The sequence below is a fragment of the Agelaius tricolor genome, unplaced genomic scaffold, assembly GCF_023055355.1.
Source record: "Agelaius tricolor isolate 1412-34295 unplaced genomic scaffold, bAgeTri1.0.p SCAF_3, whole genome shotgun sequence".
In the NCBI taxonomy this organism is placed as follows: Eukaryota; Metazoa; Chordata; class Aves; order Passeriformes; family Icteridae; genus Agelaius; species Agelaius tricolor.
The window spans coordinates 30,654,315-30,673,090 of NW_027269263.1; the positions used below are offsets into that span (position 1 = coordinate 30,654,315).

An 18,776-nucleotide genomic window follows, 5' to 3' on the forward strand; every position below is an offset into this window, starting at 1 on the left:
AGACCTCAGTTCCTTCATCCTTTAACACACAACTGCACAGAGCAAAGAAGCCAGTTTCTGTCAGTCCTTTATCACTAAAAGCCAAGCAAGCTTCTAACTGCAGCAGCAGTAAGCTGCCTCACTCACAGCTTGGATTTAGCACTGTTAACCCTGACAAATTGTGTCTAGTCATGCTGCAGGTTGGTAGCCCAAGCACCAGCTCAGTCTTATGCTTACTGATGTTGGAAGAAAATTTCTGATAACTGCTTTAGCCTCTGTACAGTACAACTCAACCATGCCTTCAGCAAGGCCTCAGAAGTATCTTGTGTAAATTGTGTAACTTTGCCAAGCTGCTTTCTTTGCTGCTTCCCTGGAAGAGATCCACACCAGGATGGTGCATGACACGTTATTTTATTAACGTGTAAAAAGACTAAGCACACATGGCTGATGCTGGATATTAAAGTAGAAACAATCTGATGCTCATTATCCATCAACACTAAAACAAGGACATGACATCTGGCCACTATTATCCCAGAGCACCAAAGGGCACAGATAAGGACAGTTTGGATAATCCCAATACAATGTGATGTTTGATGCTGCTACAAAAATCCACAGCACTGCTCCACCCACATTGTTAGTATATATAGCTATGCTATGATTTTTACCACATTCTAAGAGTAAAAGCTAGTGAAAACTACTTTCAGAGCTATGATAATTATACTCTGAACCTCCCCATCCATTTTACTCATTTCTCTTCATTTTATTTAAGCTTGTCATCAAATGAAGTAAAATTTAATGAAAGAGCTTACATTTACTGAAATTCTATCTAGCAATATATACAGCATGGTACTACAGTAAATTATAACAAAAAACTGAGAGGAACCACAAGAAGACAGCAAGGACTGAAGAATCTGAAGAACTGTAAATTCTTAAGGATGCTCTGATTCAGTTTCATCAAGTGTCAGAAAGAAGTATGAAATTAAATCCAGTTCACACATAATACACCATTAGATTAGATTAAAGACAGTCTGTCATCCTAAATGATAAAAGGTTTTGCTGGCTTGTAGCAAAACTTCAAAAACTTTTTCATGAATTGTTTAGTATTTTATTTCACTCCTTGCTTCTGAGGACTATGACATGCAGCAAAAAATTCTTAAACACTCACTGTAATTATAATTTATTTTTTCTCCATCTGGCTGCATTCTTAATTATTCCCCTTGTGAATTAAGCACATGCAGCATCAACACAATAAATATCAGATGTGAAGAGAATAACAAAATATGGTAAGTGAGGAGCAGGGGTCTACTTTAGCAAAAACCTCCAGAAGCATCAGCTTTAAGGTGAGCTATGCAAGTTTGGTGGTTTGTAATCAAGGTTTTCACACTTGTCTTGTAAGGAGTTGAAAAACTCCTTGTAAACTTAAATAAAGCTAGGGTAAAGAATAAGCAGTAAATAACTGGAAAGATTTTCAGTCAAGACTTTCTTGCTCTAATGTTATTTAGAGAGACTCACATGTAAAACATGACCTTGTCCATCAGGCTGCTTACAATTTAGGTAACATTCATTTGGCAGAAGATCAGAAGAATTTGTTACCTTGAAGTAGCTTCAAAATGTTTTTTCATCCCACTAGCACTCTATAAAACAGAACATAAAACCTCTACAACTTAATTGTAAGCCTCATGGAAAAACAACAGTGTTTTTCACCTATTCTTCACACCCAAGTAAAATTAAATTTTACCTTTCTCACTTGGTAAAATTGTCCACAGAACCTTAAAAAAGCTCTTCTTAACTGTCTAACTTCTCTACTCAGAAACTGCAAAGAAGAAACTGTAAAGCAGAAACTTCACTCAAAAAGCATGGAAAAGAGATATAAATAGAAAATGAAGCAATATTTTTTTAAGTGTGACTAAGATTCATGGACTTACAAAAAAAAAAGTGACAAAGTGAGATAAAAGTTTTGAAAACCTGAAGTTCCATTTCTCAAAACAGAAATCCATTTTATTTATAAAGTTATGTATTTTCTGAAAGTGCCTGCATTTCCATGTTTATTCTTAGAATTGAAGGTCAGAAGAGAAAGCAGTATTTTTTAAAATGTTTTCTAAATGCTTTAAAGCACGTGGAGTCATAATTTACCATGAACATAATTTACCAAGCATCTATTACCATGAACACGTATCACACTTGTGAAGGGCAAATACTTCCAATATAACAGTTCTATTCCTGTATTCAATTCACTTGTTTGAAAATAAAATCAATGCCCAAATCCATTAAAATTCATCCAAGGCTCACTTTCACAATTATCCAATCACAGAATATACTTACAAACTGTGGGGGTTGGTATTATACAAATACACAAGGTCTCTGAAGATTTCATAGCAGATTTAAATGAAATCTCCAAAATACATATACAAAATATAACTGCAAGGAAGGTCCAACTAGTTTAGTTAAGGGTTTGTGGGCCATGACAAATATTAAAACCAAAGCAGAAAATAACTGGTTATCACTAACTGGCAAGCCAGTAGTAAAGCATGAGAAGTTTACGTATTCATTTTGTAAGTACACTAGGGTCCTTTGCCTCCAAATATTATATATGCTATTATAACATGCATCTTATAAATTGCCTGTAGCAAAATGATAGCCAAGACTAGAGAACAGAAAGCTATTTGGTTGTATTTGGAAGATGTCAGATGACATGTTTAAAAATGAATTAAGTCAGGCAATGCATCAAATTATATTTTCAGACAAAATAAATTTCAAATTATTTTCATCCTACTGTGACATCATAACTGATATATGATGAAATACTAAGAGATAAATGGAAAATTTAGAAGTAATTCCACATCTCAGTGCTAACTGTTTGCTATTTAATTGTTTTGAGGAATCTTAATACACTGCATGCGTAGTAATACCAACAAGATGGAAAAGACAGGTAAAATTACTACTATGAATTCAAGTATCTTTATCAGGATCTAATATCTTAAATACACTCTCTTCCTACCCTCACTTTGAGCAACATAAAAAAGCAGTTGCCATATGACAAGAAAGAGATCAACAAGCTGTAACATCTTCACACTCATACAAACTGGAGGCACTGTCATAGCCATAGCTCATCTCCTTCAGAGAGATGAGACTGCACTATTCTATTTTAACATATCCATTCCTAAACATGTCCCCTCATCTTCTTCATTTGCCTAAATGCAACCCAAATATTCAGTGCACACTAAATATTGCCCATGGCTCAACTTCATGACTTAAGAGTGCTTTACAGTTCTTTTGAAATTTTAAGGATGAAAACATTTACACTTCATCCATATTAATTTTGTCCCTGACTGCATGTGGAAAGACAATCAGAAAAGATTAAGATTAATAAGCACTGAGAAACTGAAGCCAAATGGGAACAGAAAAGCTTAATACACACTTTTTATCAATTCTAAGTTAGAAAATGTCAGCAAAAATGAGGCAGACTAGAAGTGGCACAGCTAATAATGAATTTGTATCAACACAGAGGAGGAGCTCACCAGTGGGGAAAAACCAGAGTATAGCCATGAGGAAAAGAGAACCTTCACAGAAATGCGAAGTACAGAGATGCATGCTTTTTGTTTTTTTAACTAGAAGGACATAGTACATTTACTGGCTTAACCATGTTCAAATTGCAATAAATTCCACAAATAAAAATAAAAAAACTTTTTTTTTCAAGCCACAACACTCCAGATCTAGCATCTGGGTACACTTCCCAAAACACATTGAACAACTGAAAGCCATGTGAAATGCACATTTGAAACAACCCTTAAATGAAAAATATTTTTGGAGAGAAGACACTTTGTGAAATATGAAAGACAGTGAACAGCACTGAATGCCACAATAAACCTATGAAGTTGTAATGATTCATTCAAATCAAAACCACCCTAGAGAATATGCATATAATCCAGACATACCTTCTTTGATGTCCAAGAATGGGAAAACCACACAGAACTGAAAGGTCAGTCTCTGCCTTGGCAATGCTTATGGCCGCTAAAATAACCTTTTCCTCTCTCTCCTTCAATAAGGGCAACCAAAAATCTGTTTGAATTGGGTGTTGTAAGATGACATTGAAGGAATGATGAGATACTGCTACTAAGGATACACAGTCCACATGCAATTACTAAACAGCAAACAATGGCTGAAACAATCTATATTTTTCATACCCTTAAAGGACAGAATGCAAGTCTCCAGGGGGAGACATGAAAAATGTCATGAATGCCTGTTATAAATTCAGTTATCCAGTAAATAATGATCAGGGGACTCAGTAAATCAGGGCTGTAGAGGAGCAGAAGTTTCTGCCAAGTAGTCCCCACTCCTGTAGAACTGTTTGCAGGTTATCAGCTTTCACTAAAAAAATATGATCTGAGTCTTGACAGGATGCACACATCTTTAAAAAGCATGAAAGCAGCTGAGTCTACACTGAGGCACCTGATAACCTAAACCAGTTGCCCGGACTTTGGAATAAAATTTGTTTCATCTCTTTCATTTCAACTCCAGATTCCTGGTCCCTGTAACTCCGGAACTAAATTTCTCTCACTCCAAAAAAAAGTCAAGAATTGACTATTTGTTGCAAATCAAACAGCCATCCTTTCTTTAGTTTACCTTTCCCACTGGCTTTGGGTCTGAGAATTTCACAATATTGAACAAAATCACTGGACTGATCTGCAGTTTTGAATGGGGCAAAGTGGAAGGTAACTGAAGAACAAAATGTGGAATCCAGCTGACAAAAGGGAGCTGGAGGTCTTCCCTGACAAGGTAATTCACTTAAAGAACAGTTCTTCAGTGCAAACCTGAAAAGGTTAGCTAACAATTTAGTTGCAAAATCCATCTTTCCAGATACTCATACAAAGGAGATTGTGCACAATGTTGCCAAGGCAACACAATGGAAACACAAGTCTGGGGATCACATCATGCTGCTTGGAGATCACATTAATAAACTCTTTGATTGCCTTAAAAGTAGTCCACTGAAATATATTCATCTGAGTACACTTATCCATGATTCATTTTTTTTACACTGAATTCAATGACACATTTGTATCAGTCCTCATAAAAGCTCTGTATAACCATTATTAAACCACTACATATAATTACCTAACAGCAGTCTGTCCTAATAAAAATATTACCAACGTAGCATTTGCATGTTTTAGAGGTAAGACACAGAAAAGGAAAAGGAATAATTTTAAAAGTGATAGAGTACATTATTAATTATATTACAGAACTTGGAGAATTCCTACCAGAAAATTTTATCACACTGTCTCAGAATATCCAATACAATGTGCACTATAATACAATGTGCAATATAATCTTCCTTGTCAGCAGTCAGAATGTATCAAGCACCATTTGATTTTTGTTCTAATGCCTGCTGCAGAAACCTACTCCTTACTGGATAAAGCAGCCTATTTGCATGAAAACAAAAAATGTACACAATTGTTTCATAGTTATGCCTGCTAGTGAGCTGATACTCAGGAAATAGTAGATAACTCCAATCTGAACCTACTACACTTGCACACTCTGTAACTTTCATTTCCATAGTACTCAACTGAAGTTCTAGGGAAACATGTCTCTTGACTGAGATTTTATGCAAGCCATATTTTATCACTGAATTTTCAGCTTCAGTTCTATTTCATCTGAATTTTTCTATACATCCTCAAAGGCAGAGTCTCAAAACGCTTTTATTTAAAAACATCAAGAGAAAAAAACCTCTTTATATCCTATACTCATTATGAATAAATGGAAATCTGACTTACCATTTTCTCAAAATGTAAAAAGTGGTATGGCAGAATTTCATTTTTTTAGCTAACATGAAAGCAGCTAAAGATGTTTAACACAAACTTTCAGAGCCTTTTGCTTGCACAGCTCAACCTCCTGGCTGTTTTCCTTTTTTTTCCTAGAATTCAAAGCTAGCTCCAAAATCAAGGTAAGCCATACTCACATTTCTTTGTCTATTGAGGCCCCTCTCTCAGAATGAGGGTAGTCACACAGTAGATACCACCCAAACACTGTTTAGGCTACTTCAAATAAATTTGGAAAGGCTCCTTGTAACTGAACTAACTGCAATACTAAAACAGAGCAACTATATCATTGCCTTAAAATACAACTACAGAGAGAGAGAAAACAAGATCCAAAACGTGCATTCCACTTCCCATTAAAAAAAAATCACAAAACACAGGTAAATAAGACCAAAAAATTATCTCTCTCAAAAAAAAATCTTTTTTTTGACAATCAATTTAAGGCTTACAGGATATCTTGGAGCAGGATAGTCTTCTTTCCCTATTTAGTGTCTGCAAGACTGGAATAAGTGTACTTACTTCACAGGGGTGTCAAAAGTATTAATTGCTTGTGTTTGCACAACTTTGAAGATGAAAATTGCTATTGAAGTGCTAAGTGCCAATTTGTTTAAATAAGCAAAAACTTAACACCTGCACCAACCCAAGCAAAATTCTCCTCTCTTCAGGTACAGTTGAGCATAGGATCAGAAGATCAGAAAATAACATTCTTTCATCCATTGCCATATCTCAAAAGAAAACAGCAAGTTCTTCCCAGTCCTTACTGACTGAAATCTTCCTTGCCACTCACTGATGCTGTGACTTCTATTTCACAGTTTGTAAGATGTGCTTACTGTGCTTGTAACACAAACATTAACATTTAAAATGAGTGTTATTGATGAAGGTGTACTGACACAAATCAGTTTTAAGCAATCAGCTTTTCCAGGTGTAGCTGCTTTGAAGTCCCTTAACGAAAGATTACTTCTGTTTCAAAGTACTGTTTCAATTCACAGTGATTTCAAATACACACCATAAATCAAAATTTCAAGAACAAATGAAAGAAATCCACCTTTCCTTGTCCATACTAATTTATTTCTAGTTATATATATGGCAAAGGGGCCAAGTGCTTTAAAGACATCTCACTAAACCTGAAGAAGGAAGTGGTTAACACTGCTATTTTATAATACTTTTGTCAGCCTTTTGTTTCCCCCACACTCATTTCCATCTCCAAATGATGACAGTCACTTCTCATCTCTACAAAACTCATCCTTTCCTTACCTTTCTCAGTCATTAACAAAGGAATAGAAATTATCCCATTATGCAAGAAACACTATTTACCCAGATACTTCTCCTCCTCCATCTTCTGCTTTAGCCTCAGCTCAAAGAGCCAACATAACTGCTGAAGGTTTACAGTTTTCGAGCAAAATTAAGATGTCAGAATTTCTCAGAGTTTTGCAATGCTCTTGTTTTGAAAGAATGCAGGTAAGTATCAGCTTTGGGAAAAAGTACCAATTTGTCAGACTAGCAATGGTCAAAAGTATTTTCATATGTAGAAGTAAGACAGAAACTTTCAAACTGAGGTATAACAAAATAGCAATTTCCAACTTCAGCTGCAATTAAATGGCAAAAAAAGACAATTCATTTTGTTATAAAAAATGCATTTTTAAAACTTATTAGTTCTACATAACACAGCTAATAGTTTCAACTTCCTCCTGACAGAAGTGATTAGGGTTTTTTATTGTGGTTTTAGCATGCCGTTTTTTATTTTGGAGACAGTTCAGAAAATTGTTATTTCTGAATTTGTGAGTCCTTATTCTGTCATCAGTCACTAACCTTGCCTATTTCTAATGAATTAAACAGCCAGTTATCGATTCTATAAAATATTTCACATTCAGTACATAAACCTTTAACCAGATATACTGAAATCCAATACTGTTGGTTTAAATGGCTTTTCAAGCACAGAAATCTGTTTTCAACATTTTGACAAGTGACAGATAAGGATGAAAGTGACAGAACTGCTTGTTTTTTCACAATTAATGGCATTTATTTTGTATTCTGCTAAAGCAGAGGTGAGTGAAGAGCAGAAGGGAAGACTGTTTTCACCTGCAGCAATGGCTGCTGTGCTGCAGGACCCAGGAGTCCCATGGATGGCAAGGTGACTGTGAGCCTGCAGTGCCTTCATGGCCAGGAGGGCCAGTGGCACCCTAGGGTGCATAGGGAAGAATGTGACCAGAAGGTTGAGCAAGGTGATCTTCTCCCTCAGCTCAGCCCTAGTGAGGCCACATCTGGAGTCTTGTGTTCAATTCTCCACAGCTCAAGAAAGATAAGGAAAGGGTGCAAGTAGCAAGTCCTGCCAGGAAACCTGCTCCAGCATTGGCTCCTCTCTCCATGGATCTACAGGTCCCTGCCAGGAGCCTGATCCAGCATGGGCCTCCCACAGGGTCAAAACTTCCTCTCAGGCATCCACTTGCTATGGTGTGGGTCTCCTTCATGGGCTGCAGGCGGATCTCTGCCTCCTGTGGACTTCCACGGCTTGCAGGGGCCAGCTGCTTCACCATGGTCTGCACCAGGGGCTGCAGAGGAATCTCAGCTCCAGCATCTGAAGTACCTCCTCCCTCTCTTTCTCCACTGACCTTGGTGTCTGCAGAGTTGTTTCTCTCACATGTTCTCACACCACTCTGGCTGCAATTACAGCTTCGCAATAACTTTTTTCCCCTCACTTTTGAATACGTTACCACCATTTCTAATCGGCCCAGGCATGACTGGCAGCACATCCATCTTTGGAGCTGCCAGGGATTGACTCTGCCAGACATGAAGAAAGCTTCTGGCAGCTTCTCACAGAAAGCACCCCTGTAGGCCTTCTTGGGAGGCATCCAGTATTTACACACATTGAAGAAATGTTAGCCAGACTTCTCAGTGATGCCCACTAACACAACAAGAGGCTACAGGCACAAACTAAAACCAGGATATTCTATCTGAGCCCAAAAAATATGCCTTTACTGTGAGGGCAGTCACACACTAGCACAGGCTAGCCAGAGTGGCCAGAGAATCCCCATCCATGGAGATACTCAAAACTAAACAGGATCCTGAGCAACACTCTCTCTGATCTTGCTTGAGAAGGAGTATGAAATTAAATGAGCTCAGGAGGTCCTCATTAACCTAATGACTCTGTGATTCTTGCTTCCTTATCCCTTGAAGTTCAGTTCTTTGATAGGAACTGAATTAGTACATTTTTTCCTTCAGACTGAAGGCCTTGCTTTCATTCAACAGCTCACATTTCCACACAGATCACTTGGGTCTTCACTCTAATCAAATTATTAAATGCTCTCAAACAATATATTTAAAATGACCTTAGTTCACTAAGTCATGGTACAATTTAATTTAAGAGCATGCCCTGAATATACAAATCAAGAAACACACTGTAGTCTGAGCTGAGACTTGGTCTTTGAAAAAGGTCTAAAACACAGTCGTACCCCTACACAGTGTAAGTTCCATTATATCCATATGCCTAAAATCTCTCGTTGATGTTTATATACTTGAGATACATCTGAAAGAACACTGTAACATGAAACTTCTGCACTAAACATATGCAAAAGCTATGGCGATTTTGTATATGTAATATATCTTTATATCTGCAAAGACAGACAAAAATACGTACCAAACCACACAAAATTACATACAGTAACATTGATTATTGACAGTTCAGTGATTTATCAAAGACATTATTTGATCTTTTAGCCCTTTTCAGTTAATTTCTCATTCTGCATCATTTAAGCCTGCCTACAGACATTAGGATCATAGTGAACTGAATGAAACAGAGGTCTTTTGCCTTGTATTGATCAGCTAATCAGCAGATTAAACCCAGGTTAAATTAAAAATTACACTACTGTCTTCCAGAACTTTTTCAGAATTTACCTAAGATTGTGTTTTGGGTTTTTTTAATAAAAACAATGCATTTTAAGCCTCCTCAACTATCTAATTGCATAACATATAGATGAAATACCAGTTTCTCACTTTCTCTCTAATCTTCTATAGCTTCTATTTGATCTATCATGGGAGAACCTCAGAAGGTGTTTCTTTATAGAGAAAGAGACCACACATCTTAAATCAAAGATCCACAGAAAACACAAGAGGTACTCTTGGAAGGGAGCAAAGAAGGGAGGGAGGCAGGCAGGCAGGAAAGAGCTTTTGTAATACATTGTCACTATTTAATCAGCAATGTGTGTAAGAAGCAAAATGCAAACTTAATTTTCTAATAGTGAAATTTAAAGATATATGAATCCACAGTTATAAGGAAATACATTTGATCAAGTCTTAATCCAGGATTCAGCTAGGATTTTTGCAAAGTTACGCACAGACTGGTACTCTGATTCCTTCATTGCAGTGAAACAAATAGGAAACACTCTAAAATAATCACTAGAAGTTGGATGATATCCATACAGAACAGTATTAAAGACCAAGGAGTCTACTCTATGCAGCAGATTGTTTGTTTTTAATTAAACAAATTATATATGCAAAAAAACAAGGTTTAAGCCTTAAATAGCAAACAGTCTGTCACATAACGATCACACATGCAAACAACATAAAACACACCTGGAAAAATACTAATACAAACTTATTTTTTTAAACATGGGTAGCAGAAAATACCTTCTTTATATAGCTTTTACAAATGTCACGTTTTTCTAAAAATACCCTGAAGTCACTTTTCAGACCACTTTCAAAAAACATTCTTCCTGCTTGAATTTTTTTTTTTTACATTTATTTATATGTTCATGGCAAGAAAAAACTATTTTACCTTCAGACTCAAGAAACAAGCCTGAAAATACTCTCCTCACTGTATTTTACAAAGGGTATTTTAAACCACTCACCAGTTTGCCACCAGTGGTCCAAGACAGGTACCTTGAAGACTCTTTTTGACCATTCTAGCGTATCCACATCACAGTGCTCGCCAGCTACAAACATCATTCTGAACCTTTAAATTAAAAAAAAAGTCTGTATCTTGATCTGGATGTGGAAAGGAAACAAGATAATGAATACAATAAATGTCTCCGGTCACTGTCCCAGAAAAGGGAAAATACAAAGGAGGACTTTTACTTTTTTTCTCTTTCCTACTAAGTAACAACTAGAATATCTGCAGCATTAATTTAAGCTACTTAATACTTCATCATGTAAAAGAAACTTTATGTGCTGAATGCACATACCTTGGGAGACCAGAGGCAAGCAACTGTCAGTTGAAGTAAAAATAATTAAATGCTCTGTACACAAAAACTAGGTAGATATATTCATTAGCATTGCAGTACAATCTCCCACAGCCATATGCATGCCATTGGCATTTTGTTTCACTTTAAGTCCTTCCTGAGTGCATTTTGAATGAGGACAACTGCTGAACACAGGACTTCACTCTTGTCCTTCAAAAGTGGACAGAAACTGCACTGATTTTGTAAAGCCAGTAGATTTGTAGCCACAGAAAGAGAGAATTCTTAGATCTGGTTGGTATGACACAAATTTCACTTCAGAGGGATATAATTTAGAAGCACTACGAGTCTCATCTTTCCATGGAAATGAAATCCAGAAAGCAAATTAGACAAACACCAAGAACATATAAGACTTAGGGACAATTTAAGATATTCTGTTATCCCTTGAGCCAAAAGCAAAATTCCTCTCTTTTGAATTGCCAGCTTTAATAATCAGATTCAATAATCTGCAGGCTAAAGATCAACTTTATATTACGAGAAGGAGAAAAATTAGCTCTTTGGCAAACTTAAAGCACAAAACCATCAAAAAGAATATCAAAGCAAAGTGCCACAAATCTAAGCATAAGTACCATGGAATTATTTTCTCCTCTCAAACAGTATAGCAAAACAAGGGATGCCAATGGCTATGAAATGCCCCACTGAGAAATTTTTTTAAAAGCCCACTTAAAACTTCAAAGCGTGTCAGTCCAACTGCTACTGCAACCATCTATCCCTGCAATGCAGTTAATTGAGAAGAAAGGTCCTACAGCCTCTCTGTTAAATAAATGTCCTCAGCTGTTCTGAAAACCTACATTCCTAACATGAAATACAGCACAATCAAGCTTTTAGGCCCTATACAGGAGTTCAACAGAATGGCCTTCAAATTTCACCTGACATACAGGGGACAGATCAATGTTCCTCATGATCCTGAAGCAATAAATATTGTTCAACAAAGCACGTACATTTTGGTGTCACTCCAAGCACAGAAGAAACAACATCTCCAAACTATTTACCAAGAACTTAAATTTTCATATGGTTAATAATGTGAGCTTCACTTTTACAAATTAAAATACTTTGGAACAATTTTTTTTTTTAAATTCTGGAATGCACACACAAGTTGGCGGGGGGGGGGGGCATTCTGGCAAAGAAAAACTCTGTCTGCATGATACTACATAAGCTTTTTTTCCTAAAAATACAGCAATGAAGGTTCATTTGCACCTCTAAACATTAACTGGAAATAAAGAATTCTTACTAATTTTTAATGCACATGGACACCACATACATACATATATATATATATATATACCCACACACACATATATAAATATATATATATGTGTTTCTTTGTTTAATTATTTATTTAAACATGCAAAGTTTAAAAAAATGTTTTCACATCTTCTGATTTTTCTCCATGGATGTGCTTGTTCATTTCCTTCCCTAAACAGATTTTACCTTGGATATGAGAATCTAAGCATTAGATGTTTGAGTGACAGTCACAGAGAAAGACACAGAACACAACTGCAGCTCCACAAGGCTGTTCATGAGCACAGTTCAGGACTCCACCAGGACAGGCCACGTATGATCAACAGCAGCACAGAGTAGGAGGCAGCAGGCAGAACTGCATAACGTACTTCGATTGTGACAAGTTCTGGGTCTTAATTATATATCCTCCTAGCAGCATATGTGAAATGTCAAATCTATGAGAAAATATTTCCTTCTAATAGTTTTGAATTTGCTACTTTAATTTCACTTCCTCTTGTTCCTGCATTACGAGACAGATAATGGAAGTTTCTTATCTATTTTATATTCATTATTTCTGCACAGTTTTTATGCAGTCTCATATTTCTTTTTAAAGTCCATTATTATCGGGCATCAGATGAACACAACCTAGAATCTTTAAATGCTCTTGATATAAAATTGCAGAACATTCTCAACTGACCAAAAGTCAAGGAAGCAGAGTAGACTACTGGACACAAATGGCAAATTACTTGTACATTAATCCAAACTGCTGAGCTGTTGCCACATTTCATGTAAAACCATCACTTGTCAATTGTTTGGAAATTAGAACAATCCAGCTCACAAAAATTATGTCAATTGTAGGATGAAGTGTGATTCAAGTTAGGAAGAGCTAATGGCTTGGTATTATGGAACTACCTTCTGAAGAGGAGAATGGATTCAAAGAGCTGAACAGAATATGCTTACATAGACAAAGCTCATGGAATTTGGATGTTACTTGTTTTTCCAACACAAAAGGCAGCAATGCTCAGCAGCACTGGACATTATCAAAAGCTATGTCTTTAGATCTCTATAAATAGGTGGTTGAACAGGGCTTTTGACCTACACTACTAAAAACTAAACATCTGTTTTACTGTTAGGCATGAGCTGTGTTTTAGACATAGGTGGCATTTTGTGTCAAAAGTAAAAAAATTTCAAGATTTGGCTCCAATAGACACAAGAAATTTAAAGCACACTAGGACCTTTGGAAAACTCATATATATAATTTTGTGCAGAGGCCAGTGATGCCACAAACATCAGTTCTTAACAGAAATTTATTTCACTTACATAATTTCAAAAGAACACAAGTTAGTTTATAATGCAGTTTACTGATGTAAATCAAATGCTCCCTTATGTATGGAAGCTGGCATTGCCTATCACCTCTTTTCTTCATCAGTAACTGCCTTTTTTAGCATTATTTTTTTTAAGCGACATTGACTTTTACCATTTATTTAACAGAACTTTTCAGAAATAAAATGTACCATGGTGGAAACCTCTTTCAGGACTGCATTCCTGGATGCAGTCTCTAAAGTAAGGATCCGTTTTAGTGCATGTAGCACAAGGACATTTCAAAGATTCTTCACCATGTAACAAAGAAGAAAGCATCATAGATCAAGTAAATGAACTAAAAGTAAGAATGCTTTCAAACTGAATCAGACATAATCCACTTGACCTTGAATAGAAAAGTCTATCCAAGTAACACCCAAACCCAAGGATTTCCCTAGAATGGAAATTTTAATCACTTGATAGACTTTCTTAACAACTGCACCTACTAGATATTAAATGATGCATAAGAGGGTTTAGTAAAGAGACCTCACATCCTAGTGAACTACATGGTCCAAAGCTGAGTGAATTATGAGACAACTAAAGCTGCAGACAAGTGGAGAAGCTCATTTGATATGACTGAATAGGAATGATGAAATACCTCTTTATATCTGTGGCAACGGATACTGCAAGGAGACTCTGAGCTAGAATTCTCATCTGGCCACAGAATGTGACAATTTACAAAGCAGGTAAGCAGATTTCCCATTAAATGAATACTCTAAAGACAAAGTAATTGTCTAAGAAATGCCAAGGAACAGCAATTAAATTTTCTAGAATCTGAATCACTTTCTTGTCAATTAACGTCATAGGACAATAGCGCATTAGTGTCTCAAATGAGCTTCTTTCTTATTTCAGGGAGGAGTAAAGGCTGATGATAGCAGTCAAAACATATGGAAGAAAGTAATGATAAGCTTGTAATGAATACCTCAGGAAAAAATCCAGCTCACTAATAATAAACTTTCCTGAGCAATTAAGAATGTGGAGGTCTAACGAAGCTTCCCTTCTCTTTGAACAAGTGTGGTAATAGATGTTCTTGTGACTGAACACTGCCTATACAGTCTGACACAGTCCCTGTTTGATGCTGAGCAAATCATTCAACTTCAATATTAGATGTGGTCCAAACCCACATATTTTTTTCATTTTTAGAATGTTTACCATAAGATACAGAAACTTTGTCTGTAGAAGTATTGAACACTCACAAACCAAGTTACTATGAGAAACACTTCATAAATATAATGCTAACACCACATTTTAAGCATATAATACTACAATCTTTCAAACAGTGGTATTTCAGTGGCTCAGACTAGATATTCGAAACTAACAGAAGACTTTGACCTTAATCTCTTTGACTCAGCTTCCCATCTGCAAAATACAGATAATACCACTCTCTCACCTCACAGGGGATTTATGAGGATGAACTCAGCCAAGACTTTGAAGCATGCTGATAGTATAGTGATAAGCACCTTAAAAGCAGTACAAGACATAAAATAGCCCTTTGGATACATAATCATAAACAATAATGAAGTTTTGGGGCAACAACCAAAACATTGACTAGCTTCTGATTAAACAAACACTAAAGATCCTGTGCGTCCTTAACAAAATGAGAGGTCATGCAGAAAAAGCAGTATGGGATGACATAATCCAAGACTGTATTACAGAGTATAAACACAGGGGAGTAAAGTAAAAGATGGGAGAGGAATTCTAACTCAGTAAAAGCTCTTAACATTAGAGTCATAGACTCTTTAACAGCTTTCATCTCCTCAAAACTATCAGTAGAAATTTGCAAGCTAGCATGTGTACACCTAAATTTTCAAGAATAGATTAAAATAGCATTCTACAGAGGTGGGCAAAACCCCAGATTCTCTGTTACTCTTAGCTCATGCAGCCTGCTTCTGGAAAAAACTGCTTCCAGTGTATCCTTACTTCACCTTTTCAGCGAGTACTGCTTTCCCAAGGCTGCCTCAGGGTCCTGCTGACGGATTGCTCTAATTGCAGTTGGTGAAGTAAAGAAGGCAGCTACTTCATGCTCTGCTAGCACACGGAAATAGGCACCAGCATCTGGCGTTCCCACAGGCTTCCCCTATGGAGAGAATAATTTAAAATGTCACAGGACAAAAATATCTCATAATTCCTTGACAGTTCAAGCCTTGAGCACGTAACAGTAGTGGTAGCACAGCAACAGAAGTAATTTCAAGTAAGACTTCAAAGGAAGCTTTGTTAAAAATAATAATACTGTGAAAGTATTCACTGGTAGAAATAAATTCACGAGCTTTGGGAACCATGCCTTACATGAACACAGCACATACTAGTTACTACTTAGAAAATTAGGACAAATGGACATGCAAATGAAAAGACAGAGACAAAGATATGTTATTGCACTGGCAGCAGAGAGAGAGTCATGTCTACATCTACCCTGAGATGCAGTTTAGAAAACACCCACACTCCCTCTGAACAAGGAGTCTCTGGACACACTGGCACTGCAGCTATATTCCCATGCACAGATAGCTTTTTCTTACCTAGAAATTTTTCTCAAATCTGGAAAGATTGCCACTTAGCTTCTTACAACTGACTTTTTGGAACCACGATATCCCACATGTAGCCTGGAGAGATCCTAAAGGGCCCCTATTCTGTTTTAGTGTGCTACCAGATTGTGGACTGGTTTTGGGGTTGGGGTTTTCTTGAGCTTAGTCAAGGGGCATACCCAAGAGAATTGTAAACAGAAGTAATCATTTATGACAAATTGTTCAATGGAAAGTAATCCTAATAAAAAATAATCAAGAATACCTTTTTATGGTGTTGAAAATATGATAAGCAGTCAGCACAGAATCATATAGTCACAATCTCACTGTAAGGGTAATTACCACAGTGCACGAACTGCTCCATACATATTCTGAAATTAGAGGGTGATGCTAATGTAGAATGAGTTTTAGCTCCACAGGTATCACCATAACCTTTTCACTGGAAAGGCCACGCTTAGAAGATGAACTTTGGCAGAGCACGCAAGTCGAGAGACACACACTTTTCCTACTGCATCCAGCTGGGCCTGAACACTGGCAAGAGCACTGGTGAACCATTAATCAGATTCAAAGAACACAGGACAGCCAAGGCTGGATATGTACCAGTGGTTTTGCAGCTTTATGGTGAGATACTGCTCCTGCTGAGAGGAGTTCTCAAAAAAGAGGAGCACCACAAAAGATTTTAAAAATAAGACAAAACAGAATGCACAATTGAAAAGCCGTTTTTTGAAAAGGATTAAGCAGGCAGTAAGAAACAAATGGAGAGAAAATAAATTTCCAGAAGAGTAGTATAATCAACACGAAAAGCCCTCTTCCTGCAATTAGCCTATCATTAATTTCAAAAAAGAAATGCAAAATGATGCTTGCTTAGAAAGTGAGTTATGTCCTTTTTCCTGTCAGATAACACACAGTACCTGTCAGATAATACACAGTAATAGAAACACACACAGTACCTGTCAGATAATACACAGTAATAGAAAAATCTTTTACCAGACTGTCTTGAAACATCTCCCCAGCAGACCACTTCATCACAACTTTCATGTGTTCATCAGTGTTTATTCATGAACCTGCTTGTTCAAGTTGACACTCTCTCCCTGTAATATTCACTATACCTGCAAATCTGTAGGCACCTACTTCAGAGTTCAAGCCCACATCACTAGTGCTGAACAAACAGCCTCAGACTGTGAAAAACACCAAATTGCCACAAGCTTCTAATGAAGTAATTATGTACTTGAATTAGTATCAGTCATCTTGGACACCAAAACACCTAGCTGTGGAGCAAGGTGAACTTGGTTAGTCAGCCAGTAATAAATTAGGCTGTTACTTTTAACCAAATGTAAATATCCAGAGCCCATAAAAGGGCTATGTGGTCCTGAGCACACCCACTCCCTCCCAGATCCTGCTTCACACCTGATCTTTGCCTGAGCTATGTCACAGACATGCTTGTGCCTCAAACTTCCAGCAAGCCTGAGCCTGACAGCATCTTCTACACAAAATGTTAAATCTTCAGGAGTGCTCAGGTAAACATGCAGGACTCCAACAGGTCGATATTTATGTCACAGGTAAGCTAAAGCAGTTTAGGTTTGGAGTTACCAGATACAGGAGAAAACCAAATAAAAGACAAACAGTAGAAAGAGGAGAAAATTCACCTGACAGCTGATGGGACATATAACACAGAGAATAAGATATTCATTTACGGAGGAAAAAAAAATCTGGCACAGGTATAAAATATTCTTACAGATTCTGCAGAAAAACTTCCCAATGGGAAGAACCAGACTGAAATGGTTAATGGCTCAAACATTTTTAAGATCACTGAAGTACTTTGCCCACTGTAGCAAAGTGTGCAAAGAAGCTCATCTGCAACCAAAGTCCATCCCTCCAAATATTCCTCCTCATGGGAATTCTGACTGTGAGTTAAGCCACCTAAGGGAACTTGAGATAAGATAAAGGTGGCACTACTGTCCAACTACCTCTAGGAGAAATAAACAGGGCTGGGAAAGAAGAATGCATCCAAGAGGGAGGAGGTGAGTTTTTGGGAGTGTGATGGCAAAACCTCTGGTCCACGTAGGATAGAGGTGTCCCTCCCACCACCAGGGGACTACCACGTGAGAGACGACTCTCATGTCTTAGAAGGGGTCATAAACCATCAGAGATCCCCAAAGGTCCCCAGACTCTTTCCTCAGGCCTTATACCATAGGACTGCAAGTGATTCAAAGTTTTGCAATGTATTCAGAATCTGCTGCATAAGACAGTGTAAAACTCCCTCATAGGGGAGGTGCTTGGGCATTCATGTATGTACAATGTGTCGCAGACACCTTTTCATGAAAATCCTTTCCTTAGGATTTTTTTCCTCCTGAGAAGCTGAGAGGCCTCAGGAACAAAATGTAAACAATGGTTATCTGCTACTGTGGAATGCAACAGGTGGATTCATGATTGGCCCATCTTGGATGTGTATTATTAATGGCCAATCACAGCCCAGCTGGCTCGGACAGAGAGTCTGGGACAGCTGCCTTTGTTATCATTCTTTCCTTTCTATTCTTAGCTAGCCTTCTGATGAGAACCTTTTCTTCTATTCTTTTAGTACAGTTTTAATGTAACATACATCATAAAATAATAAATCAAGCCTTCTGAAAAATGGAGTCAGATCCTAGTCTCTTCCCTCA

The 18,776-nt window shown here is 37.1% G+C and overlaps 1 protein-coding gene across 1 annotated transcript in view; it reads right to left on the reverse strand.

Annotated features, from left to right (window-relative positions):
- The window catches only part of ACSS3 (acyl-CoA synthetase short chain family member 3), a 65,365-nt gene that overhangs the window by 23,074 nt on the left and 23,515 nt on the right, over positions 1-18,776 (reverse strand). The window contains exons 8-9 of the mRNA XM_071423355.1: positions 15,526-15,677; positions 10,634-10,737 (exon numbers count right to left, since the gene is read on the reverse strand). Of these exons, the coding sequence (XP_071279456.1) occupies positions 10,634-10,737; positions 15,526-15,677 (256 nt within the window). The remainder of the gene's footprint in view (positions 1-10,633; positions 10,738-15,525; positions 15,678-18,776) is intronic.